Below are 27,169 nucleotides of genomic sequence, written 5' to 3'. Positions count from 1 at the left end.
AATTTTCTAGCCCTTTGACCACCCCTGAGCCTAAGGAAGACTGGAAAATTATCGCAATTTCCTCTCACTTCCCTCAGTATCCTTGGATGCATCTCATCTGCTCCTGGCGCTTTATAAACTTTAAGTACAGGCAGCCTATCTAACATCCTCCTTTTCAATTTTAAATCCTCCTAGTGTATTAATTACCTCCTCGTGGCCTTAGTAGCATCATCTTCTTTGGTAAAGACATGCAAATTATTGATTTAATACTTTGGGAGACTCCCTGCCTCCATGTGTAAATCCCCTTTTTCGTTCCTAAATGACTTTGCTCCTCCTTTTACCACCCTTATATTATTTTTATGCCTATAGAAGACTTTTGGATTCTTTTTATATTAGCTGCCAGTCCCTTTTCATTTTCTGTCTTTGCTTCTTTTATTTGCTTTTATACTTCCCCTATGAACCTTCTGTATTCAGCCTGGTTCTCCATTGTATTATCTACCTGAAATCTCTCATAAGCACACATTTTCTTCTTCGTCTTAACCTCTACTCTTTTGTCACCCAGTGAGTTCTGGATTTGTTTGCCCAACTTTCCCCTTCAAGGAAATATATGTTGACTGTGCCTGACCTATCTCTTCTTTGAAGGCACCCCATTGTTCAGCTACAGCTTTTCCAGCCAACCTTTGATTCTAGTGTGTTTGGCCCAGATCCGTTTGTACCTCATTGAAGTTGCCTTTCCCTCAGTGAATTATTCTTACAATATATTGTTGTTTGTCCTTTTCCATAGCAAACCTAAACTTTATGGTATAATGATCAATGTTCCCTACATGCCCCCCCCCCCCCCCACCGGCCCAACGCTTGATCCAGTTGGCTCATCTCATTCCCAAGAACCAGGTCTAGCAGTGCTTCCCTTCTCATTGGACTGGAAACATACTGATGTAGAAAATTTTCCTGAACACACTCTAGGAACTCTTGCCCCCCTCTCTGCCCTTTACGCTGCAACTATCCTAGCCTATATTCGGATAATTAAAGGCCCCCATTATAACTACTTTATAACTCCTGCACCTCTTGGTAATTTCCTTGCAAATTTGTTCCTCTACACCCTTTCCACAAATTGGTGGCCTATGGATTACACTGAGCAATTTAATTTTTGTTCAGGTAGATTCTGTCCTTGACTTCACTGACATATTCTCTCTCTCCAGCGCTGCAGTGTCCTCCTACATCAAAACTGCAGTTCCTTCTCCTTTCTTTCCTATCTTTCCTGAACACCTTGTACCCAGGAATATTTAACACCCAGTCCAGCCCTTCTTTGATCCATGCCTCTGTTATAACCACAGCATCATATTTCCACTTGTTAATCTGTGCCTGTAGCTCACCAATCTTATTAAGTACACTTTGTGCATTCATATACAAGCACATTAACCCTTTATTACTTTCTCTCTAACTTTGACCCTATCTAATAACTTACTTTTCCCTGCAGTAGTGCTATCTCTCTCAGCATTCTGTGCACCTTGGCATTGCTCTCTGATAATTCTTCCTGGTTCCCACACCCCTGCTAAATTAGATTAAACCTTCCAAAATAGCATTAGCAGATCATCCCACAAGGTATTCAGTCCCGGCTCTATTTCGATGCAACATGTTCAGTCTGTAGGTCTCACCTCCCCCAGAGCCAGTCCTGATGTCCCAAGAATCTAAAGCCCTCCCTTCTGTACCATTTATACAGCCACACATTCATCTGCTCAGTCTTCCTATTCCTGTACTGACTTATGTGTGGTTACTGGGAGTAATCCAGAAGTTACTAATTTTGAGATCCCGCTTGCTAATTTCTGACATAGCTCCTTAAATTCTGACTGCAGAACTGCATCCCTCTTTCTACCTATGTTGTTGGTACCACCATGGACCCAGGACTGCTAGCTGTTCGGCCTCCCCACTCAGGGAGCTCTGCAGCCGTTCAGTGACATCCTTGACCCTGGCGCGAGGGAAGCAACACGACATCCTGGATTCATGTCTGCGACCACAGGAACACCTGCCTGTTTCCTAACTTTTGAATCACCTATCACTATCACTTCCAATCTTCCTTGTACCCTCGCGTACAGCTGAGCCACTTCTAGTGCCATGGACTTCGCTCTAACTGCACTCCTCAGATCAACCATCACTGTCATCAGTATTCAGAACTGAATACTAGTTGGAGATTGAGATGCACTCGGGGGACTCCTGTGCTACCTGCCTGTTCCTATTTGACTGTCTGGTCGCCATCCATTTTGGAACAATTTTGTTGCAGGGCATCACAGCATGATGATAGCTCAATGTTGTTTCTTCCTGATGGGTGTTCTCCAGATGTTGACAAAGGGACAGGCGTTGTTGGATATGTGTAACCGTCTTTTTGTGTTGTAACTGTCTTTCTGACTGGATGTCGTGCATAATCTCTGTAAGGATGATCAGAGTCTTAAGCAGAAATTGTTTACTAATTCTCTACACTTCCCAGCCCCATCCCATCCATATCAAAATTTGGATAGCACTCTATTGATTTGCCTAAAGTAAATTAGAATACTAGAGAAGATCACATTGAAGCTATACAGAATGAAATGTTTCTTTACTTAAAAAGGATCATTTTGTTTCACAATTTCAAAATTAGCAGATGATACAAAACTTGGAAATGTTGTGAACAATGAGGAGAATAGTGTAGAATGTCAAAAGGACATAGACTGGTTGGTGGAATGGGCAGATGAAATTTAACGCAGAGAAGTGTGAAGTGATAAATTTTGTTAGGAAGTGTGCAGAGGGACAATAACATAAAGGGTACAATTCTAAAGGGGGTACAGGAGCAGCGGAACCTGGGGGTATATGTGCACAAATCATCGTAGGTGGCAGGACAGGTTGAGAGAGCGGTTAAAGCATACAGTATCACAGGGCTTAATTCATAGGAACTTAGAGTAGAAAAGCAAGAAGGCTATGTTAAACTTGTATAGAACATTGGTTCAGCCTCAGCTGGAGTATTGTGTCCAATTCTGGGCACAGACTTTAGGAACGATGTGAAGTCATTGGAGAGAGTGCAGAAATGATTCATGAGAATAGTTCCAGGGATGAGAAACTTCAGTAATGCGGATAGATCGGAGAAGTTGGGACTGTTTCCCTTGGAGAAAAAATTGACAGGAGAATCGATAGAGGCATTCAAAATCATGTTGGGTCTGGGCAGAGTGGATAGGGAGAAACTCTTCCCATTGGTGAAAAGATCGCAAACAAGGGGGCACAGATTTAAAGTAATTGGCAAAAGAAGCAAAAGTGATATGAGGAAAAGCTTTTTCACACAGTGAGTGGTTAAGATCTGGAATGCACTCCCTGAGAGTGTGGTGAAGGCACATTCAATCAAGGCATTTAAGAGCGAATTGGATTATTGCCTGAAAAGGAAGAACGTGCAGGGTTACTGGGAGAAACTAGGGAAATGGCACAAGGCAAATTGCTCCTTCAGAGAGCCAGTGCAAACATGACAGGCCGAATAGGCTCCTTCTGTCCTGTAACAATTCTGTGTGATTCTGTTGCAAGTGATTTTTCGGTAACACTTGTATATCATAGTTCTTGTGTGAGTTGCCTGGTTTCGATGATACTGTAAGGCCTTTATGATCAGATATGATTTTATAAGCAGTTAAACAAATGACCTTTCATTCTGTTCACTTCTGTAGGTTGCAAGTCCATTTGTTCCACCAAACAACTTCCAAAACTTCTCGCTGGTGAATCGCCAGCGCACCACACGCATTACCTCGGGATTCACAGTGACGGTGAGAGACAGGCAGCCACAGCTCTCTTTCGGACAGTTTGGGCAGCACATGCAGGAATCCTACTACTGGCAGCTTCCAGAGGCTTTTCAAGGAGACAAGGTACAGCTCCAGACTCTCTCAATTTAAATCCTTTGGACCCTGGAACTTTACAGGTTTAAGAACGTTCTGCTATCACCCAAATAGGACTTGGTGATACTCGACATGATGTCTCCTACTGGTGATCAAGATTGTTGAACAAAACTTTAAGTTGTGATTATTTAGGAGTGAGTTTTCTGCCACTCTCCTTTCATAATAATGTTTTGATATTTATAGTTCAAGACTTTTGAGGTTGTTAGTTGTCTGTGTTGTGACATTTCTTGATGATAACAGTCTGAATGAGCAGGAGCTGGTGTGATTGCAGGGAAGTGAGGACCCAGTGTGCAGTTATTAAGGAAGTCCTGCCAATGTGAACAGCAGGGCCTCATCAACACCCTGTAGCTCTGTCCTCTATCCAACAGCCTGACCAGAAGGCAGGAAAGGGTACTAACCGCAGGAGGCTCTAGATGGGGGCCCCTTGGGCACTGCCCCTGTCACTTGGTTGGGATGGAAATCAGCAATTGGGGTCAGAGGCTCGTGACCAGGCTGAGACTGGAAACAGAAGGTTTCCTTGAGCAGCCAGGGTGAGCACTCCTGCTCCACTTGGCTCACAAGGAGTGCTGGAAAAGGCACTTAGTTTGTGGAGCCCTCAGCTCCCACACCCATTCACTGCCAAATTTCCCAACCCCAGGGAAACCAGTGCAGCTGCAGCAAAATTTAAATGGAGTTTCTTATTACACTGTCACCCCATTTAGTTATGTTCATGAGCATCACTCAGGTGCCCTGATATCTGCCATGTAAAAAATGGTGATATGTTGATGTCTCGATCCATGTATTTCACTTTTAACCCAATCTCCTGCTGCTGTGGGGGAGTTAACACTGAGGCCAGTGCTATAATATTAACAGTGGGATATTTTATTTACATATAGAAATGAACCTAATGAACATGATACATGTCTAATGAGTTCACAGTCTTTATTACATGACAAGTGTAGTCTCCCAAACATGAGCAGCACTGTTTGATTTCGTTCAAATTGTGTAGCCAAGAACAATATACCTGTGGAATAGAACGTCTGTGTATGTGATCCAATACATTCTTAGTGTAACATGCAAGCCTCCAGTCTCATCATATTCACAGCATTATTCAAAGATTAACCATTCCCCTCAGAAGTTCTGATGTAAGACCACAGTCTGAAAAGCTAGATTTGAATTTTGAGTCTTACTGAAAGCTTTGATCCATTTCAGTCAAAAAATGCCAAGTTCCAAAGTATTAAGATTAAATTCTGCCAACAATTAAATTTTCTTTTTTCCTCTTAAAAATTGATCTGCCAAGAACTCTACCCCAGATGCCATTAACAGATGTTGATATGCGTGGAACTAACAATGACTGAAGTTTAATCTGGGATTGTATAAATATATGTGGAATGAGCATTACACAAGTCTTGCACATGTACATGGAAAAGATGATACTGTTCCTTCAAAGCAGAGTAATTGGTGCCTGTAGACCGACTGCTGAGATTGGCTGAGACTAGCATTACAAACCTGTGACAAAGGCAGAAATATTTTGAGCCAAGGGCTTAGCCAGTTCAGCAAAAATGGAAGGGGTAGAATCGACCTGGTAATAAATTCTCTCGGCAAAGCAAATTAAAATAATATGGAGTCAGTGTCTGAATACTTGGATCTTACAGTCATATTCTATTGCTTCTACAACCACAACTGTGAAGTTTCATGGGTTTCTTCAGTCCGCTTCTATTTTATGCTCCCAAGGCAGACCACTGCACTTTGGTCTATTGTTTTCAGCTTTATCTCTAATGTACTGTTCACCGCTTTGTGCTAGTTTACCTCTCACTGTTATCTATTCCCTTTCTTCAGAGGGAGCAATTCTTTGCCCGTATTAGACGTGGACACAAGGTAGCATTTGCATTGGGCCTGCTGTGATGTCCTTCTCATGGCTTGATCGCTATGTTTGTCTGCTTGGGTTTGGCTTTGTGCTGTTAGCCTGCAGTAGTGAAAACGTGCCTTGCTTTGCAAAACCACTGTACCATGAGATTAGATAGTGGGGGCTACTGCAGAGTCCTCGAATGAAATTGTGCACCTATTGTCTCCACCAGGTTTAGGTGGCCAGGTGCTGAGCAAATGTCTGGCCTTGATCCAGGTTACTTGACAGTTTTTCCTACAGCAGCCAGACTGAGAGCAGATTGCCTACCTTTCCTCTCAATTCTGAATGGTTGTAAAAGGGAGCCTAGGAAAGAAAACAGGAAAATATCACTGTCTAAAAGAAAAGACACTGCGATAAATGTAAATTTCCTCCAAAGAAAATGTTCAGATTTTCACATTCGGAACAAGAAGTGAATATGAGCTGTATAATATAGTTTGATGTTCCTTGGTAGGACAGAACATGAGTATTCCTGATAAAAGAATCACGCTGTCGAATCTTTTCCTCTTGCACTCATTAGGACAGATGTAAGAATGCCAAATTTCAAAGGGAGCAACAATTTATGCTGCATGAGAAAATGTTGCTGATTGGTTGGCTAGTCCCTCTGCAGACAAAAGGAACATGTCTAAGCATGTGCCTTTTTCGCATTAAGCGAAAGCATGGGGAAACAATAATTCCCTGGTGCATTCTCCATGGCAATACTGCGACCAATCAGAATCAACTTGCACCCTTTTCTCACACAGTATAAATTGTTGCTCCGTCTGAAGTTTGGCAATCTTGTGTCTGTCCTGATGGGTGCCAGACAAAAAGCTTCGACAGCATGTCTCTCATTTTCAGCAATACTCAAGTTTAATGTCTGTTCTATTGTCAAGACTGGAAAAAAGGGCCTGGGAAGATCAATGTATCACTCCAATACCCTGTAGCTGTTGATGAATATGGAACTGCCATCATGTAAACCCCTCACCACTTCAGCTTAATCAATTTAGTTGTTGTCAACTCCCATATTATGACTCTGAAATGGACACTAAGAAATCCTTTGCTGCATTCACCCCCTTATTCCTTTCTTTCTCCTTTTATGTTTTAGGCTGTTTTCTCTGTTTCCTATTTTTTTTTTAACGGTACTTTCCTCTGCCCACTCTAATCCTCCTCTGTTGTTTAGTCTTAAGCTTAAAACCTTGTAAATTGCCTTCCATCACCTCTCCATCTCCCACTGCCCATTGGCTACCTTGCAACTTGGAGTAACTTTGTAGCTCGAAGCAATTTGCCAGATGTTTGGAAGCATAGATTCAGAAAAGATTGACATGTGCAAGTGACAAAGCTAACTTTTGTCATGAAAATCGTATTCGAACAGGGAAATGATGACCCTGTAGCCCAGTGTTCAGGTGAGAGATCTGTTCACCATTCTGAGAAAAGCGCACTGTACACAATTTCAAAATCTAATTTATTTTCATCCTTTTCCCAGCAAATCTTTCACTTGCCCAGATGTGTATAAACAGGGTCCTGGTATCCTGGCCAATATTTATTCATCAACCAGCATCATTAAATGGCAACATTTATATAGCACTTTTAAAATAAAAGATCTCCAGGCACTTAATAAGAGTGTTGTTACCAGGCAAATCTTGACACTGAGCCACAGAAGGAGATATTAGGATAGGTGAGTAAAAGATTGGTCAAAGAGGTAGATTTTAAGAAGCATATTGAAGGAGGAGAGTGAGGCGGAGAGGTTTAGGGAAGGAATTCCAGAGCTTGGGGTCCGGGCAACTGAGGGCATGGCCGTAAATGGTGGGAACAGAAGAAATTTGAGATACTCAAAAGGCCAGAATTGCGGGAGTGCGAGGAGCTTGGAAGGCCATGGGACTGGCAGAGAATGCAGCAGTAGGGAGGAGCGAGACCTGCAGGGATTTGAACACATGGATGATGAGTTTAAATTGAGGCATTGCTAGGACTAGGAGGTAATGTGAGCACAAAGGTAGTGCTTCACTGAGACTTGGTGTGAGTTAGGATATGGCTAACAGAGTATGGATGAGCTCACAATTAGCAAGTGGAAGATTGGAGGCTGGCCTTGAGAGCATTGGATATCGTCAAGTCTGGGGATAATAAGCCATAGATGACAGTTTCAGCAGCAGATAAGCTGAGGCAGGCATGGCGACATGATATTATAGTGATGGAAGCATGTGGTGTTGCTGGAAAGGATATGCCTTCAGAAGTTCAGCTAAGGGTAAAATAATGTAGCAAGGTTGCAAACGGGCTGGTTCAACCAGGGAGGGGGGGATGATATCTGTGGCTTGGGAACAATGTTTGTAGAGGGGACAAAATACAGTTGCTGTAGTCTTTCTTATATTAAGTTGGAATATTTCACCTCTGCTCATCTAATGCCAGATGCCTGAAAAACAGTATGACAAATTGTAAGAAATAGTTAGAGTGGTGGTAGTGTAATAGTGTTGGTGATGATGTGGTCATTTTCTTATTACTGCTTGTGGGAGCTTGCTATGCACACATTGGCTGCCACATTTCAAACATTACAACAGTACTTCAAAAGTACTTTGTCGGGGGTTCAGCACTTTGAGACATCCTGAGTTCATGACAGGTGCTATATAAATGCAAGCCTTTTCTTTGATATTCCCACAACTTTCTTGCCCTTACCTTTCTCAGTGGTAGAGGTCACAAGAGAGGGGGATACTTTTGACATAATCCTGGTGAACCTCTGCATTTTTTTTTTCATTTTCTCCATTTCCGCCCCCCCCCCACCTCAGGTATTTCAATATTCATTTCTGAATACAGATTTGCAAATTGCTGTGTTTTTTCTAAGCTGCTGTTTCCTCCTCTCCCCTCCCCCAGGCTCGATGTATTAAAATAACTGATTATTAATCATTCACCATAAAGATGATAAATCCACACAGACCAGAAAATCTTGATCTGCTAAATTTACAGCATGAATGTGCTTCGCAATGTCTGCCAGCCTGTCACATGTATCATGTTTTTTTTTAAACTGAACTTTCCAGGAGATTGGCTCAGATTTGGCTATAATGGCATAAAATATGGAACTCGCTCCCCCTAAAGGCATAGGTGCTGGGTCAGTTGAAACTATGAGCACTGGGAGCAATAGCATTTTTGCTGGTGTCAGGATATTGAGGGATTTAGAGCAAAGCCTGTTAAATAGGCTGAGGTGCAGATCAACCATGATTTAATTGAATGGCAGAACAAGTTTGAGGGGCTGAATGGCCTCCTCCTGTTCCTAAACCTAAGTTGAAGCCCTTTGACTATTAACTTTTTTTTAAACAATGCACTCCGTGACCGGAAGATTAATTTTAAGCCAAAATCAGAGTAAGCCATTTTTGGATAATAAATGGAAATTGGCATCCACTGTGCAATTGGAATCGTTCTAAATGGTCAGTAATTTTTGTTTGCCCTTGCTGTTGGAAGGGTGTCAATGATCAGAAAACTCTATTGGCTTTTATTTGCATCTGCAGAGCCTGAAATTAAAATATATAAAACCAGTTTTCTGATGTTTCTATTAACATTCAGCATGCTTTGATACTGTTTGAGGGACGATGTTTCATATTAAATCAAAGCTGCTGTATTTTTGACCTGCAATGACTTGAACTACTCACCTTAGCCTACCTCAACAAGATAACCAAGCCGTACTTTCCGATATTGCCAGAATTTGCTTACATGGTAACTTCTTGCTTGTACATGTTTGTGCTGATTCTGAGTTAACTGGAGCACCTTGCTGAGCCGGAGGATGAGTTGTATGTTGTAAATAACGTTCAAAATTACGTTCATTAGAAAGACCTGTCTTTGACTGAGGACCAGCTGAGGAAGGATGCGGCCATCTGGGAACTCTTAGGCTCCTCTTCATCACTTCCTCGAGTTAAACGATCCTCAAAGGTAGCAGTGAAACTGCATGACAGTGTTGAGCATGAATCTCTCTGACTGTGGACAGTGCAAGCTGCATATAGAGTAGATTTAACCCTGCCCAGTCCATCTCATACACAAGATTATTTCAGCTATTTTAAAGACTGCATTTTCATAATTTTTAAAATTTCTTTCTCCCCACTGCAAAGAAGTTTACTATAGTAATAAAACAGTATACAATCCATTATTAAGCTCATCTTTGACAACTTTGCACGTGTGCTGTAAATGGAGCATAGGGAATTACTTTATCTAAGTTGTTATTGAGGACTCAAAATGAATTTCTATAGGGATTGGAGACCCATGTGCCTCCTGCATGTAGCACAGGTTTTTTTTTTACAAGTCGGGTTCAGCCACCCTATATAGTAGAAGGTCACATACACCATTTGTACATGGAATAAACTGTCTTCGTTTTAGACACTAGTCATTCAAGCATCTTCCCAAAGAGCTTCAGAAGTCAGGTGTTTTAGCACAGGAGGAGGCCATTCAGCCCATCGTGCCTGTATCAGCTCTGTGAAAGGGCTATCCAATTAGTCCCACACCCATTCTCTTTCCCTGTAACTCTGTGGATTTTTCCTTTTCATGTATAAACCCGATTCATTTTTGAAAGGTACCATTGAACCTACGGCGGGATTTTCCGCAGCCACGATCCTCCGGCCCTGCAGCAAGCCAATGGACTTCTGGCTAGGGCACCGCCTCGCCCGTGGTGGGTCCCTCCCGCGACTGGGCTGGAAAATCCCAGCCCTACTTTCAGGCAGTGCATTCCAGATCATCATAACTGACTGTACAAAAAAAATTCTCTTCACCTTTCCTCTGGTTCTTTGTCAATCACTTAAACCCGAGTCTACTGGTTACTGCCTCTCCTGCCAGTGGAAACAGTTCCCCCCTACCTGCTTTGTGAAACAAACTCATAATTTTGAACACTGCTATTAATCCACCCCCCCACCCCCCCGTGGCCTTCCCTGCTCTAAGTCTGACAATCCCAGTCCCTCCACATGACCGCTCTCTCTCATCCCTGGTGATTGGTTGTGTTGTTTGCGAATGGGGATGATCTGCAGTCATACTCCAGGTGCCCTTCAGATAAAGATTGAGTCAGAGTATAATTGGACCCATGGCATCACATTGATCCTTCACAATTGGATCTCAAAGTGATGCAGGGAAAGGTTGAATTATCAAACCAGTGACCACCTTGATTGTTTCTACAGCATGGTTTGGTCCTTTTTCAATGGTATTTTGGCCTTAACACTTATGATTTAACATCTGATGGTTGTCCTTCAAAGGACAGCAGTGAAAATTGGGTATGCCTGTGGGACGCACAGATTTGAATAAGTGCATGACAGTTCAAAAGGGGAAGAAAATTTATAGAACTATTTTGAAAACAAGCTGAACAATGTCCTTTCGGAAAGGAAATCTGCCATCCTTACCTAGCCTGGGCCTAGATGCAACTCCAGACCCACAGCAATGTGGTTGGCTCTTAACTGCCCTCTGAATTGGCCGAGCAAGCCACTCAGTTGCAAGGGCAGTTAGGGGCAGGCAATAAATGCTGGCCCATTGGCAGTGATGCCCACATCCCATAAACGAATAAAGAAAAAAAATTAATTATCCTTGTTTGTGCAATGATTTCATGCATGTTTAGTATTAAGTGATAAGTTTGTGGCTGGATTGCAGTGGTGATTGTTTTTGATGTAAATACTTTTATACATGACTGTTCCTTCACTTCCTTGTAGTCTGTGCCTGATATGGAAGAGCAGAAGCGAATAGATGACGAGATATGGGCAATTATAACTGGCTTTACTGCTGAGCAGTTGCACAAGCCACTCAATCGTACCCCATCCGTTGACAGGGATCTGTCCAATGCATCCCGTCCATTATCTCGACTAGCCTCAGCGAGGCCTGCTGGACCTCCTGCTCCCTCTTCCTCTCGCAATACAGCACCTCATTCCGCACGCTCATCTTTCTCTTCAAGACCTGCTACTTCCCGCTCTTCTCTCCCCTCATCTCTACTTTCCCCTCCTGGCCACTACAAAAAGGTATGGAAATCTTGCTTCAGTGGGAGATAGAATAATCGATTTAAGGCGAATCCTTGTGTCTGTAGGTTTAGGATTAGTAAAAAGTCGAGGCACAGTTTTCCATTTGGTAAAATGCCCAAAAATGTAGTTGCAACCCATGCATCAGGGGATGCCTGTTTGTAAGCTATCTTCATCAGCATTGTAGAGCATTCCATTGATAACTGTTGCAAGTGGTGAACAGTTAAGGTTAACTGTGACCTTAGAATGCCGGGCTTGGATTTTAAATGGTCAAGTGGCAAAATGTGTTGATAAATCATACAGTGCGCACCACCCCCCCACCCCCGCCCCCCCCCCCACCCCCAACCCCCACCTCCAACCACAGTGGTTGAATGTGAGTCTGTCAATTCCTCAATCTCCAAGGTCACCAGGAGAAGATGGAATTGGATTTGAGGTGCTTCCGCCAAGAAGGAACGTAAGTAGGCATAAACTGGAATAAAAACAGAAAATGCTCGAAGCACTCAGCAGATCAGGCAGCACCTGTGGAGAAACACAGTTAACATTTCAGCATGGTGACCTTCAGAGCTGGAAATGTAACAGATTTTAAACAGCAAGTGTTTAAGACCTGGATGTGCTGCCTCAGACTGTGGTGGAGGCAGATTCAATCGAGGCATTCAAAAGGGAATTAGACCATTAACTGAAGAGGAAGAATGTGCAGGGTTACAGGGCGAAGGCGGGGGAATAGCACTAAGTGAGTTGCTCGTTTGAAGAGCTGGTACAGGCACGATGGGCCGAATGACCACCTCCTCTGTGGTAACAATTCTGTGATTCTGCGAAATACAGTCATGGGGAAAGGGGAAAGTGAGGAAAGGACAAAATGGGAGGTCTGTGATAGGGTGGGAGGCAGAAGGGATTAAATGACGCAAGGGATAGTGGAGCAAGGCAAAAAAGGATAGCAATTAGACAAGTAAAGACATAAAAGATGGATGTAGAGGAGCTGTAAATGGCAAAAGCGAAATTATCAGTGATTCATCACTGCTGAGACTGTCAGAGGGCAGAGGTTTGCTTTTGCAAAATCTTGAAGACTTGAAATACAAACAAGGAGCAGGAGTAGGCCACTTGGCCCTTCAAGCCTGCTCCAACATTCAATAAGATCATAGCTGATCTGATTGTAACCACCCTCCTACACCCAATAACCTTTCACCCCTTTCTTAATCAAGAAGCTTTCTAGTCCTGCCTTTAAAATATTCAAAGGCTCTGCTTCCACTGCCTTCCGAGGAAGAGAATTCCAAAGACTCATGACCCTCAGAGAAAAAATTTTGCCTCATCTCTGTCTTAAATGAGCAACCCCTTATTATTAAACAGTGACCCCTAGTTCTCCCACAAGAGGAAATATCCTCCCCACACCCACCCTGTCAAGACCCCTCAGAATCTGATGTTTCAATCAAATTGCCTCTTACTCTTCTAAACTCCAGTGGATACAAGCCTAGCCTGTCCATCCTTTCCTCATAAGACAACCTGCCCATTCCTGGTATGAGTCTAGTAAACCTTCTCTGAACTGCTTCCAATGCATTTAATCCTTCCTTAAATAAGACCAGGTGTGGTCTCACTGGTGCCCAGTATAACTGAAGCATACCCTCCCTACTTTTGTATCCAATTCCCCTCGCAATAAATGATAACATTCTGTTAGCCTTCCTAATTACTTACTGTACTTGCATACTAGCCTTTTGTCATTCCTGCACTAGGACACCCAGATTCCTCTGAATCTCAGAGCTCTGCAAACTCTCACCATTTAAATAATAAGCTTCTTGTTTTATTCTTCTTGCCAAAATGGACAATTTCACATTTGCCCACATTATACTCCATTTGCCAGGTGTTTGCCCACTCACTTAACCTATCTATGTCACTTTGTAGCCTCCTTATGCTCTCCTCACAACTTACTTTCCTACCTATCATTGTGTCGTCAGCAAATTTAGCAACCACACCAATGCTGTCCTCAGCCTTGGGCATGAAGAATGTTAATCTTGACTGTGCCCACTGTGCGTGTGTATGTGCAGTGTGATACAGGACATGATGACTCAGGGGTTGACTGCTTCACCTTTTGAATATTTGCCCTCATCAGCCAGAGCAACATCTGTCTGGGGAGGGGGTAAGAGGCTGTGTTGTTTTCTGCACCCTACTGGAAAAAGGCAGTTGCGAAGGATTAGGCTTCCAACTGAACTCCCTTGAGGGATCAGTTGGGCAAGCTCACTCATTGGGAAGGCGAGGATAACAATACTCCCACCTGAGACATGGAAGGGGAGAAAGATAGCAGTTTAAAAGAAAATGTCAGTAGTGTTGTTCTCCATTTGTATGTGAGGGTTTGCAGTATTTTTAAAACCAATTCCATTATAAGTTGATGAAATTCAGTGTTGATTTTCTCTGGACCAACATACAGATGAGAACCATTCCTCAGGGCTCTTCACTGCAAGCTCAGGAATCAGCAAACCTAATTTCTTCCCCCATGTCAGGCCCAAGGCCTGGAGGCTTCAAGAAGGTAGCCAGAGTTAACTTCTGCATGGAATGTTCTAGTATCTCCGTGATTGCATGCATGTCTAAGATGTGAATGGCTTCAGAAAGCTGCCTGTTGGACTACAAGTTCAAGACCTTTGGACAAGGGTCCTAGTTGGCCTGAGGAGCTCATCAGATTGCCTGTATTTGTGGATGTTTTCATTGTTCACCATGTCAACTAGTTTAAGATATTTAAAAATAACAGCAAAGCAGCATGTTAGTTAGTAAAGTTATGTCAAAAATAGCTGAGGTCACTGAAAAATGTAGATCATTGTGCATGAGATTTTAATGTGGTCATAAATACCCTGCTGGGTATAGTTACCTTTATTTTATTTGGGCTGAGTTTTAGCTGGGACTAAAACTGTGTACAGCTTTACTGTGATTGGTTCAAAAGTGCATGTTTGAACTTGAGCTGTCTTGATACCCAGTGTCATTTGTAAATTATTAAAAGGGGGATCTCATTAGTCATTGTGTTAAGACAACACTCTTGAGAGGAGACTTTCACGTTTCTTACCTATTAAAAGTTCTAAGTATGAGAAGGGTTCCCAAGACTTGCTATTGAAGATCAGCTTTCGGGTGTCTTTGCCATAATGTGACGAGCGTCTTCAAATTATGTGGCCATGGTGGAGTGATGCCAGGCATCACGTTTTCCATTGGTTGCCATAACAACGCTGAATGTAAGACAGACCTGTAGGTGTAATTGGAATCCAGCTTTGGTTTGGCAGGCAGGAGGAAATTTACATTTTATTAGTCCCCTGAAGCAATGCATTATTGAACAATGGTTTCAGAAAGTTTTCTTTTTAGCAAGGAAGTCAAACAGAGCCAAGAAACTGAACAGGATTTCCGTAATCCTGTTTAAAAAAATGACTACATAAAAACAAATTGACCTCCTTTTCAAAAGCCTCACTAGCCAATGAGGCCTGCAATAGCTTCCCAGCACAGGTGGGAATTCTGTTGGAAACCTTCAAACCTAAAAGAACGAGAACAAAAACAGAATTACCTGGAAAAACTCAGCAGGTCTGGCAGCATCGGCGGAGAAGAAAAGAGTTGACGTTTCGAGTCCTCATGACCCTTCTCTTTTCTTCTCCGCCGATGCTGCCAGACCTGCTGAGTTTTTCCAGGTAATTCTGTTTTTGTTTTGGATTTCCAGCATCCGCAGTTTTTTTGGTTTTATCTAAAAGAACGAGGTTGACCCTGGAATGCTTGCCAACTTTACATTAGGTTTCTACCAGTGAAAGATCCCAGCTACATTTCTTGCTAAAAGTTCCAGTCTCTCATGTGGAAAGTGATGGGAAACTAGATTTCTAATATTAAGGATATGGGGATAGTGCAGAAAAATTACATTGAAGTCGATGATCAGACATAACTTTATTGAATGACAGAGCAGGCTCAATGGGCCTACTCTCCTGTTTCCAGTGTTCCATTGTTTTTCAGCTTTCAATGATATTGTAGGTCGCCCATGCTTTCCAGTTTCGAAATGCCACAGTAAGTGGCAGGAATGTGCCCCCTTTGGTTAATTTTCACCTTGCTTTCAGCTAAGAAATAACCTGGATTTCAGATGGCTGCGAAGTTGCAGACTGACTAAGAGCATTTTGAAATGGAGGAGTAATTGGAGAAATAAAATGAAACATTTTTGCAAATGACCTTTCCCCATCCATGAACCTTAGGGGTGATCCCCATTCAGAAAAAGTACTAGTTCTTAGACTAGACAGAAAAGCATCTGCTATCTTTCGCCCTGCCAATTCCCACACAAGGAAATTGGTGGCACTTGTCTTTTTATTTGTTATAAAACAGACTAACTATATCCTGAACTCTTAAAGCAATCATTTGTAACATGGGATAGGTGTCATGATGGAAGAATGGATTCTTCCCACACAGCTTCTGATCATCCCATCATCTAACACCCTAATGGATAAGATGGTACCAGGAAAACAAAGAGTGGGAAATTTTCCAAGACTTGAGGGAAGACTTTGTGAACTTGTGGCTAACTAAAGTTCCAGCAGTCCCAACCTGGGTCCCCTCCATCTTAGGTATTGCCAACTTGCAGCTAGACTCTGTAGGCAAACTGTGCTTTGTATTTCAGCACACAGAAACTCTACCAGATTACAGCTCACTGTAGCTAGGCTTGGAGAGTCTTGAACTCGTCACTGGGTTTCTGTGCACATCTGACACTCAACTGACCAAACAAAGGATGTAAAATGGTAAATTAATTTTGTAATAAGACAGAAAATGTTGTCACTAACAACAGATTAGGCAGCATCTGTGAAAGAAGAAACCGTGTTAGCATTTCAGATTGATGACCTTTCATCAAAACTTCTTTTCTTGCCATTGCATTAACTTCTGCTTAGTTCACTTTGTTCAGCCAAGTGGATTTTACTGAGAGTCCAGTACTTCTGATAAACTGTTAGGATTTGGTACCTTTACAAAGGTCCATTGCTTTTCAATAATTCCATGAAACACTTGTGAAAACAAACCTGTTTGTCTTTTTGCAGCAGAGAATTGGGGATGTTATGGGGTGTCTCTGCTTCCTGAAACAATCCGGGGAAAGGGTTTCAGAGCATGTCCTTGAATGTGCCTTTGACTGCTTCTCTGCCTATACTTCTTCTGTTCATCTTGTGTCTGCCTCTTTTCCTAGTATTCTCTGCTTTACAAGGGCTTCAGCCTTCTACCTGAAAGCAATTACTATTGGCAACTACCTCGCCAGTACCTGGGGAACAAGGTAACCAGTGTTTCCAATACTGAATGAGAAACCAAATCTTTGCACAATTGTAGTTTGGATAATAATTCCAGCTGGGACAAGTTATGTGTGTTTTTCTAATTTAATATGACAGCGTCTTTGTATGTATTTTTGAAGAGAGATTCACTGGTTGGCCCGTGCTCTGGATTGGTGGAGGAAGTGTTGAAAGCCTCTGGATCATATATCAGATCCTCTGTTACTGGTCAAAAAAAAATCAATGCAACTGTTGAGTTCTCTTCATTCAGCATCTTTTGAGTTACCAAGATTTTCAGGCGCCAGTTTCGCAAAAGGCCATCATTGGTCAACATCAATACAAGAGCAAAGTGTTGACCAGAAGCCTCCATTAAAGACTTTTGGCAAGAGCATGTTAATTTTCTGTCTTCCCTTGAGCTATGGTCATTTTAGACTCCAGTGAAAAAATGCCAGGCTTGTGTCAGCTACTCATTTTACACCTTGTCCAATGGAAGTCAGTGGAGACTAATATCAGGTGAGGCATAGAATTGTGGCTGGCCTCATCCAGACAGTTTCCCACTGGTTGAGTTAAGTTAAAATTGCCCCCAGTTTTCACCCATCCTCATTGGATCTTGGAACCTAAAACTGAAGTTGGTGCGCTGATGCTAAGCCAACGTTTGTGTTGTCTGACATGGATGAGGATAGCTGGCCAAGCCACTGATGCAAAGTGCTTTGTTGGTGATAGATGCATTGGCATCGGAGCAGTTATGTCATTCTATCGTAGATTAAAAGTGGGGAGTTCCAGAATGATAAGTGTCTCATGTTTCCAATAGCTACCTTTTATATCTCCATTCCCTGCCCCTGTGCCCTATATCTTCTCTTTCCTCAACCCAACCAAAAAATGTCTCCCTCGACTCCTTGGCTGAGGGAAGAATCTGTTCAAAAATTACATTGCCAGTTGCTGTTTGGAGGAGACACAAGTTTATTATTTGGTCTCCTCTGAGGGTCTTTCTAACACTTAAGTGATAGGATTGTAGTCAGCATCAACCATTGCTGATTGCTGAGACCTCTCTACTTGAGAAAGGGGAGGGTTTCCTTTCTGCTTGGGATGGGTTTGCTCAGTTTATTGTCATTACATCAGTTGAGGAAACTGAAGCATACTATCATCAGATCAAATAACTCTCATTTCACTGCACACAGCCCAGCAATGAGAGTTACAGTACACCTATGATGCGACAATGGACTGTAACTTCCGAGCTTCAGGCGACAAATCTGGGGAGGGTAGCCCAAAGATGTGCTGGGGAACCCCCCCGCCCCCACAGGACTCCCCGGCCTGGCCACCACCCTCCTCCTCCTCCTCCTCCACCCCCCCTCCAAGGCCTGACCCCACCCCCCTAAAAGACCTGACCCAACCACACAGCCCGAGGTCTGACCAAACCCACCCCCCAAATCCTGACCCAGGACCCCACCCCCACCAGCACAAATCCTACCCGTTTACCTTATACATTTACCTTGTTGAAGGTCTTTAAACTTGGTTGGACCTTTAAACATACCTAGTTTACAGCAGCTAGAACCATAAAAAAAAAAAGAGGGCATGGCTTACTTACCTTCAACGCTGGGCCCTGATCTGCACTACACAGGTCTCACCCGGCCTGACTTGGAAGATCGGGCGAGATAGGAGCAGCTGGATTTTCAGATGATAACAATCCAACTCAATTGCCACTCTATTGGAAATTGCGACCCAATGCGATTGACAACAATCCTGACAAATTAGACCAGTATCCTAGCAAAGAATAGTCAGATTAACTTGTCTATATTTACCTATCAGTTCATAAACAAATGAGTGCCAGCAGTCAAACAATCAATATTTCTAGTTAACACATCCAGACTGTCTCGCCCAATCTACAAATAAATTAGGGGAAAAGTCTAATGCCTGTCATTATACTCAGGTAATGGGCCATTTGTACATTGGAAATGATGGGGGGAAAAAATAACAAATGGCATCTTTTACTCAGAAATGACTGAAAGGATGCATCTTTCAAGAAAGATTGAGCTGGCTGGAGGTCTTCATTCAATAATAGAAAAGACTCAGAGGAGACCTGATAGAGGTTGCTCAAATTATGGAGGGCTCGAAGGAATAGGAGTAGACCATTTGACTTCGCAAGCCTGTTCTACCGCTCAGCTAGATTATGGTTGTTATATATCTTAACTCAGCTTAGCTGCTTAGCTTCATATTCCTTAATTTCCTTACCAAACAAAAATCTGTTGTTCTTAGTTTTGAAATTTTCAATTGATTTTCCCCCAAACTCAACATTTTTTTTTGGTGGTGGGCAGGGGAAGGGCAGAGGAGAGTGTTCTGGATTTTCACTACCCTGGGTGTGAAGTATTTTCTGATGTCAGCCCTCAACACCCTACCTCTAATTTTAAAGTTATGCCCCCTTGAACTGGACTTCCTCCGCAGAGGGTCGATGGCAGTAGAATGTGGAGAAACTGCTTGCACTTGTTGGAGAGCCCTGAGCAACAGGGCAAAATATAAAACTAACAGATCAATAAAGTATTTCATTACCAAGAAAATGTGGAACTCACTAGCCCATGGAGTGGCTGAAGCAGATAAATTTAAGGGGTGGCTTAGAGCATACATGAAGGGTTCGGGAATAGGGGCAGGCTAGGAAGAAGAAGTTAGAGTGGGAAGAAGCTGATGTGAAGCATAAGCACAGGCAATGACCACGGATCAAATTGCCTGTTTCTGTGCTGTAAGTTTTATGTAATTCCCAGTATGATTTAGTACCCCCTAGTTTTAAAGGGAGATGCGAGATATTTAGCTTATAAATACTGATCAAAGGGAGCCTTGGAACAGATGTTTTGTGTCAAGTTCGGTAGGTATCTGGAGTGGTACAACTCAGTTTTATCTGGATGAATTACCAGTTCTCAGTCACATCTACTTATTGGGCCTGAAGTGGAAGGTCAGCACCTCACCATGAGAGAGTCGAGAGATATTATTAAGGGTATTGTGTTACCTTATGGTCAATGATAATAGTAAAACATAGTTCTCCAGACCAGATTACTCTGCCCTGGGGATTAGTTGGGATATACAATGGCAGGGCACCTTTATAGAGATGAAAACTGAGAGCACAGTCAGAAATAATGACCTATTCTAAGATATTTATCACTCACTATGATATTTCATGGCTAGTCATGATAAGAGCACTGTCACCATGATGCTCTGATTATGTTCCTCCCCTGAGGAGTTCCTCAGGCATTGTCCCTGGCCCACCACCTTCAGTTGCTGCTTCAATTACCTTTCCTCCATCATAAGGGCAGATGTGAGGATGTTCGCTGATGATTGCACAATGTTCAGCACCATTCATGACGACTCAGATACTGAGGCAGTCCGTGCCCATGTGCTGCAAGGCATGCATGCTTGGGCTGATAAGTGACAAGTAACATTCATGCCATGCAAGTGCCAGGCAATGACCATCTCCAACAAGAGAAAACCCAACCATCTCTCCTTGATGTTCAATGGCATTACCATCACTGAATCCCCCACCATCAACAGCCTGGGGGTTACCATTGACCAGAAATTGAACTGGACCAGCCAGTTAAATACCATGGCTACAAAAGCAGGTCAGAGGCTGAGAGTTCTGCAAAGAGTAACTCACCTCCTGACTCTCCATTGGTTGAGTACAGCTCGACACCATCCAGGACAAAGCAACCCGTTTGATTGGCACACTATCCACCACCGACACACAGTGGCAACCGTGTGTGTCATCTACATGATGCATGGCAGCAACTCGCTAAGGATCCTTCAACAGCACCTTCCAAACCCACAAACTCTACCACCTAGAAGGACAAGGTTAGCAGATGTAGAGGAACACCACCACCTGCAAGTTCCCCTCCAAACCACACACCATATTAACTTGGAAATATATCATTGTTCCTTCACTGTTGCTGGGTCAAAGTCCTGGAAGTCCCTCCCTAACAGCACTGTGGGTGTACCTACACCACATGAACTGCAGCAGTTCAAGAAGGCAGCTCAACACCACCTTCTCAAGGGCAATTAGGAACGGGCAACAAATGCTGGCCCAGCCAGCGATGCTTACATCCCATGAAAGAATTTTTAAAAACATAACACCCACTAACGGAGCCAGTGGTTTCTGGTTCCAGCCCCAGCCGAAGCCCTATAAACATGTTCCTCTCGATACACATTATGACATGCTTTGGTATGGATGTTTGCATTTTGCCATGTTGATTTGAAATATCAGGACATCTAAGTAAATATCCCCAAATTAGCATTGATCCATCATTCTTCCAGTTCACCATCTCTGTCCTGTTTCCAGCACCCAGGCATGTCTGTTCTCAAAATGACAGCAATTACTGGCTAACAGGTAAAATGAGACTCATCCAGCTCCATCTCTGTGGGAATCCTGCCTTGTTCCAACTCCTCCTTCCCACACATGCTTCATTCCTTTGCCCTGTGTTCCACTCCATGCCTGGCTGCTCCGAGGCTCTCCATCTTCCTGGCCCATGTCCTGGACTCTCTGTGAGCGGTGCCATAGGGAATCTATATCTATATCTAAATATCTATAATAATGGAAGCTTTAACTGAAGCATTGGAACTTGGCATTTTTTAAAATATAAATCTATAATCCATAAAGTGTTAATTTTGATAACTTTTCAACTGATACAGTGCATCATCAATTTTTTATTTCTGTAGGTATGTACTTTGACATAGTGTCTGACTGTTAAATCCAAGGTGTGCCATTGACACCTGTTCTCTCTCTCTGCTCCTGGTTAAGGAGTGGTGCTAATCCACGTGTTACATCAATATGAAGCATTCTTGTCAGTGATTTTTTTTTTCCCTTTTGCATAGGTGACTTCCTATGGTGGGCTCCTTCGGTACACATTGTCCTACGATGCTGGATTCCGGGGTTCCACAGTACCGGATGCTGACGTACAGATCATTGTAAGTGACTGTAGTTGCCCAGCTAACACACACTTCACTTGAGCCTGTGAAAATGAAGAAAGCCATTAATAAAATTTTGATCTTGGATCCCCATCATGTACCTTTGCAGGAAGACCAAGTTGTGGGTGCAGCATTGTTTTGGGAGATTAGTATCTAGATGTTAAACACACAACCTTTTGAAACCAGGGAATAATACCTTGCACCAGCCCTGTAGATCATGTGGCCGATTTTCATGAGCTGGCTTACACTGGGATGGATACAGGTTCTTCCTGACTGAGCACATGTTCATTAGCAGGCCCAATTGTTTCAATATACCTGGCTCATGATATTTGAACTGTTGCCAGGGAAACGCGTGGACAGCTCTCTTGGCCCCTACAAGATGGTGGCTGTTGAAGGCACTTTTGCTCCTTTTGAGGTGTGCTGCTTCAGGACTTTTCTTTGCTTATTTTACTTTTTGGGTCCTATCTTTATTTATTGGTGGGATTTGTTGTTGTGCTTTTAAATTCTTTGAATTTATTTTTGGTTTTTGCTTGTTTGTTTTCATGTTGTGACTTTGAAGGAGCTCATGGCTGTTGAGAGATAGGTGTTGGCAGGTGCCTTTACATCATGCAGCATTTGTACATTACAGTGATTTGCCAGGACTTATGTGTGTAAGATCCAATTTTCAATTTTTAATTAACGTGAGCCCTACTGGGAAATGGGAATGTATGAGGTGCAGTGAAAAAGTTGATTTGTGAAAGATGAGTTAACTTAGAACAGGTTGACAGGCAGCACTTGGTGATACAGAATCTTCAGCCATCTATCCAATGCACGGTAGTCTGATCTTACAGATTTTCTGAACTGTGCAGCCTTCTTATGTACCTGAGTCCAGGTAGGGTACATAAGGTTCAGCTTGGCCAGAACCTGCTGCCAAGGAAGGCTGCACTTCTGTGCTCTGAGGAGGGTAGCATGAATTGCCAGAATGGACATCTCTTCCCATGCAGCAGTATATCCAATTTGTCGACCATCAAAGTGGACTGGGTGAGATTCACATCATTCGCCCACTGAAAACGTTTTGTGCCTCGCCCCTGTCTTCTCTTTCACTTCTTTGGTCAGCCCTTGATGAAGGTTGGCGAGTATTTAAAATTAATTTTGTAGCTGTATAAAAGATGAAATTATGTTTGTCCTTATTGCAGCCACTTGGTCTTGGATTTGCTGACCCTTGTAGTTTGAGTTTCCATTAGATGATATCCATACCCTATTAAACTGGCTCCTTGCACCAAATCGTAGATGTGTCGGTATCTATCGGTAATTAGTCCAGTGAGCTGTTCGCACACAATTGTGGACAATCAGCTCACTAGACTGCAGGTCAGTTTTGCCATAGCAGTTGGACTGAAAATCCTGACCTTAACCCAAAGCAGAAAATTAGCCCTTGTGTCATCTTTGTCACATCACTATAGAAGTACCTAATAAAATACACACACAAAAATTCCTGGTTGTTCTGCCTGGTAACCTGGTCGACCTATTAACTTATAAAGTATGCCTGGCTGAAGATAGTAATACCAGCGCACTGTTACTCAGATTGGAGATGGATTGCAGCATCTCCCAGTAAAAGGGAGGAAAAGAATGAGGGAGCTAACTGCTCTGGTAGCTGCCTTCAGATGACAATAGCAAATGGCAAACAGATTGTGCCCAGTTGGATGAGGACGATAGAATTATGAAGCATTCCACACTTAGGGTAATTTAGAAGGTAAATCTTCTCCCCCTGCCACATGGGAGTCTTTTTATCAAACAATTTATCTCTAAATCCCAACATTGTCAAACTAACTGAAGCTTAAAAAATGGTTTTGTGGATATGATAAAGCTGTTAAAATCATGAAAGGTTTTGATAGAGTAAATAAAGAGACTGTTTCCAGTGGCTGACTGGCCGATAACCAGAGCGCACAGGTTTAAGGTGATCAGCAAAAAACTAGAGGCGACGTGAGAAAAAGCTTTTTTTCATGCAGCATGTGGTTAGGATTTAGAATGTACTGCCTGACAGGGTGGTGGATGCAGATTCAAAAGCAACCTTCAAAAGAGAATTGGATAAATGTGTGAAGGAAAAAGAATTTCAGGAATATGGGGAAAGGGCAGGTGAGTGGGATTAAGTTGCTCTTCAAATGAGTAAGCACAGACTCAAAGGGCTTCAGTGCTATATTATTCTATGGCACATTTCATAAATTTGAGTTAGATGCTGTTGTGTTCTTTGGGCTGCTGAAGCAGGTCAGCACTCCAGCAAGAACATTGAGAGGACTTTCCTGATTCAGCAATGGGGTTTTTTAATAAAAGTATAAAAGAATCATTGTACAATCCTTTTTGCGGGAATAGCTATTGCTTAAGTGTACAGACCTATTGATTGTTCACCTGAAAACGTTTTTGTTTATGTGATCCTTCAGGGCAATGATATCACCTTGGTGACCTACCACCACCACCAGCTGCAACCGAGAGAGATAAAGGCCTTTGAGGTCATGTTCAAGGAGGTAAAGGGTTAAATTTTGCTTATCCCATTTCACCATTTCCCCGCTAAATATCTTCAAGAATGGTGATGGCAAATCCATTCATGTTTTGGGGATGAGTTGCATTCCAGAAATGAGGAAAGGAAGACCTGATGTTACATTGGGCAGTAAGAATGTATGTTTTTAGAATGAGAAACGATGAGTCAACACAACAAACCTGCCCTTTTTCAATGAATCAATCCAAATATTAACCATTGCTCTCCAGAAACACAACCAATTCACTCCCATTCCCACAGGTACTGCTGGTGTCGGTGCCCTTCTCTGGTAAGTTACTCCACGGGACTATTGTTCTTGGGGTAAAAGGGTTCTGCCTGATTAACATTTTACTCCTAACTTCCTAATTTTGACTCGGCTCCATGGATGGAAGTCAGTTACCCCTGTTGACTAGACGGCTTGAGTATGGTGCAGAATGACACCTACGGGTTGGGGTTCAATCACGACTGGTTGAGGTAGTTCATGGAGGTCTGCCTCCTCGCCTTGCCCCACACTTGATGCAGAGTGGTGCCCCTCAAGCTATACAACCATGTGTCTGTCTGTCTCTCTCAAAGGGAGAAAGATGCCTTTGGTCCCTCGTGGACTATGGCCAACACCATGGGGACTTGAACTTGCTGCCATGCGGAGCAAGGTAGAGGAACACTTCACACCACAAATAATTACCACGTTTGGCATAAGACGCATCAGGATTTTGAAAGGAAATATTTTGAAAATGTTTGTCAATTATAGCTGATTTTTTTGCAGAAAATGTAGTAATATAATTTTTAAAAATATATAATGTTCTGTTATAATTGGAAAATATCTATGATAAACTCTGTACAACTACAATAAGTAAATGCTGCTCATTTATTCACGGGTATAGTTGTGAACATAATGATATGCATGTTGGTTAAGGAGCTTAAAGAAAATTCTAACCCTTGTTTACTCCATGGGATCTTTTATGTACTTTTAAATACTTAAAGTGTATTATCTCATTGGAATGTTGGCACCTCTGACAGGGCAGAGCTCCTTCACGACTGAGCTGTGTTGTTTCCTTGGTTCTGTACTTAGATCCTGAAAATGAGGCTTGAACTCCCTGATTGAGAAGCGAGTGATCCTAACTGAGCCAAGCCAATGCATGTGCTACTGAGGGGAACCAATATACAGTATTGGTTCACACTTACCTTTGTACAAAGGAGATCCACAAATCATGAAGATGGACTATTCTCTATAAATTATTTTTGTTTGAATGCAGCTTTGGTTTTCCTTCAAAGTTCTATATAGTATGTTGGAGGAAAGAATATTGTGTAATTTTATTATTGTATATCTTTAACAAAAACTAGTTGAAGCCTGGCTGCTTTTAAGTAAATTTGCATACATATTAGAAGCATGAGTTAGCCATTCGGCCCCTCGAGTCTGCTCCGACATTCAATAAGATCATGGCTGATTGTGGCCTCAAAGCCACTTTCCTTCCTACTCCCTATACCCTTTGACTCGCTTGTCAATCGAGGGAGGTTTGCAGTTCTCCAAAAGACTGACAAAAAACAGGTACAATTTGTATTTGGGGCTCAATTTAGTTGCAAACACTCAACTTAATCTTCTATGCCGGTTAGGTAACTAAATAAATAATGTAAGCATTGTCAAGCGCACTTCCTTCCGAACATTTAAAATGACTTGTGTTAGTTTTCAAATCACCTTTTAGCTGATCTTCAGTTTGGTGTCTGGGTTTAGATGCTGGAACAGTTTGACGTGAGCTGAATATTAATTTTGGCCCTCAGTAAATGAGGGATCACTGTTCAATACCATTTGGGAGTGAGCAAAATGTGAATCTGATCATCTTCCTTTTCAGCAATTCTGGAAGCGCCCAGATGGTCAGCAAGCCACCCGGGAACATCTCCTGATGGTCCTCGCTGACTTAGATGAAGTCCTCATCCGTGCCACCTACTCGACTGACATGATCTCTGCCAGCCTTTCCGATGTGAGCATGGAGGTTGCAGTGCCATACTACACCAACCTGGCACAGGCATTGCAAGTGGAAGAATGTCATTGCCCCCCGGCTTACCACGGCTTGTCCTGCCAGGTGACTGCAAAATTTCTCTGGCTGAATCTGGCTTTCACTTGAAGCTGCAGCTTATTGTAAGGTCAACAGCAGCAACTTGTGTTTATAGTGTACTTTGGGCCTTGGCAGTTGAAGGCATGGCTGCCAGTGGTGGAGTGATTAAAATTGGGGATGAGTAAGTGCCAGAATTAGAGGAGCAAAGGTGTAGGGCTGTAGGATATGAAAGAGATAGGGAGAAGCAAGGCCATGGAAGGATTTGAACATGAAGATGAGGTCCACACACTATGTCCTCTTAACATTTCCCTTTCATTTTACTTTTTATTTTTATTTTTAAGTTGTACCGCAGGGTGGTCAGTTAAAGGGATAGATATTTCCTGCACAATGTACTTGAAGCAGTGGGAGACCTGGGCATCCACTAATGACAGGAGTAAGTTTTAGAAAGCAAGATGTCTGGCACAGAGATCAAAGCCTGATGTTCCCATCAATGCCTGTCACTGCTGTGCTGGGTGTTCAACAGGCAGAGATAGCCCCTGTATCTCATTGTTCATTTGTGAGTAACTCTAGGCGATGAATGTCCATGGGCTGCTCAACCATGGGGTTTATAGTAGCCAAACCCCACCTGACTTTCACTTAGAATACATGTCTGTACACTTCTAATAGGAGTTACTATAGAAGCTTCCATTGCAAAAGCTGTGGTAATATGATGCCATTACCCATTTC

At 42.7% G+C, this 27,169-nt stretch overlaps 1 protein-coding gene across 4 annotated transcripts in view; it reads left to right on the top strand.

The window, feature by feature from the left end:
- Nucleotides 1-27,169, top strand: part of hspg2 (heparan sulfate proteoglycan 2) — a 519,883-nt gene that overhangs the window by 292,356 nt on the left and 200,358 nt on the right. For all 4 annotated transcript variants that reach the window (XM_041206462.1, XM_041206463.1, XM_041206461.1 and 1 more), the window contains 4 exons: nt 3,657-3,851; nt 21,791-21,883; nt 24,298-24,381; nt 26,240-26,470. In XM_041206462.1, coding sequence (XP_041062396.1) covers nt 3,657-3,851; nt 21,791-21,883; nt 24,298-24,381; nt 26,240-26,470 — 603 coding nt within the window. The remainder of the gene's footprint in view (nt 1-3,656; nt 3,852-21,790; nt 21,884-24,297; nt 24,382-26,239; nt 26,471-27,169) is intronic.

Source organism: Carcharodon carcharias, chromosome 15 (genome assembly GCF_017639515.1).
Source record: "Carcharodon carcharias isolate sCarCar2 chromosome 15, sCarCar2.pri, whole genome shotgun sequence".
In the NCBI taxonomy this organism is placed as follows: Eukaryota; Metazoa; Chordata; class Chondrichthyes; order Lamniformes; family Lamnidae; genus Carcharodon; species Carcharodon carcharias.
This window is presented reverse-complemented; position numbering and strand designations above follow the sequence as displayed.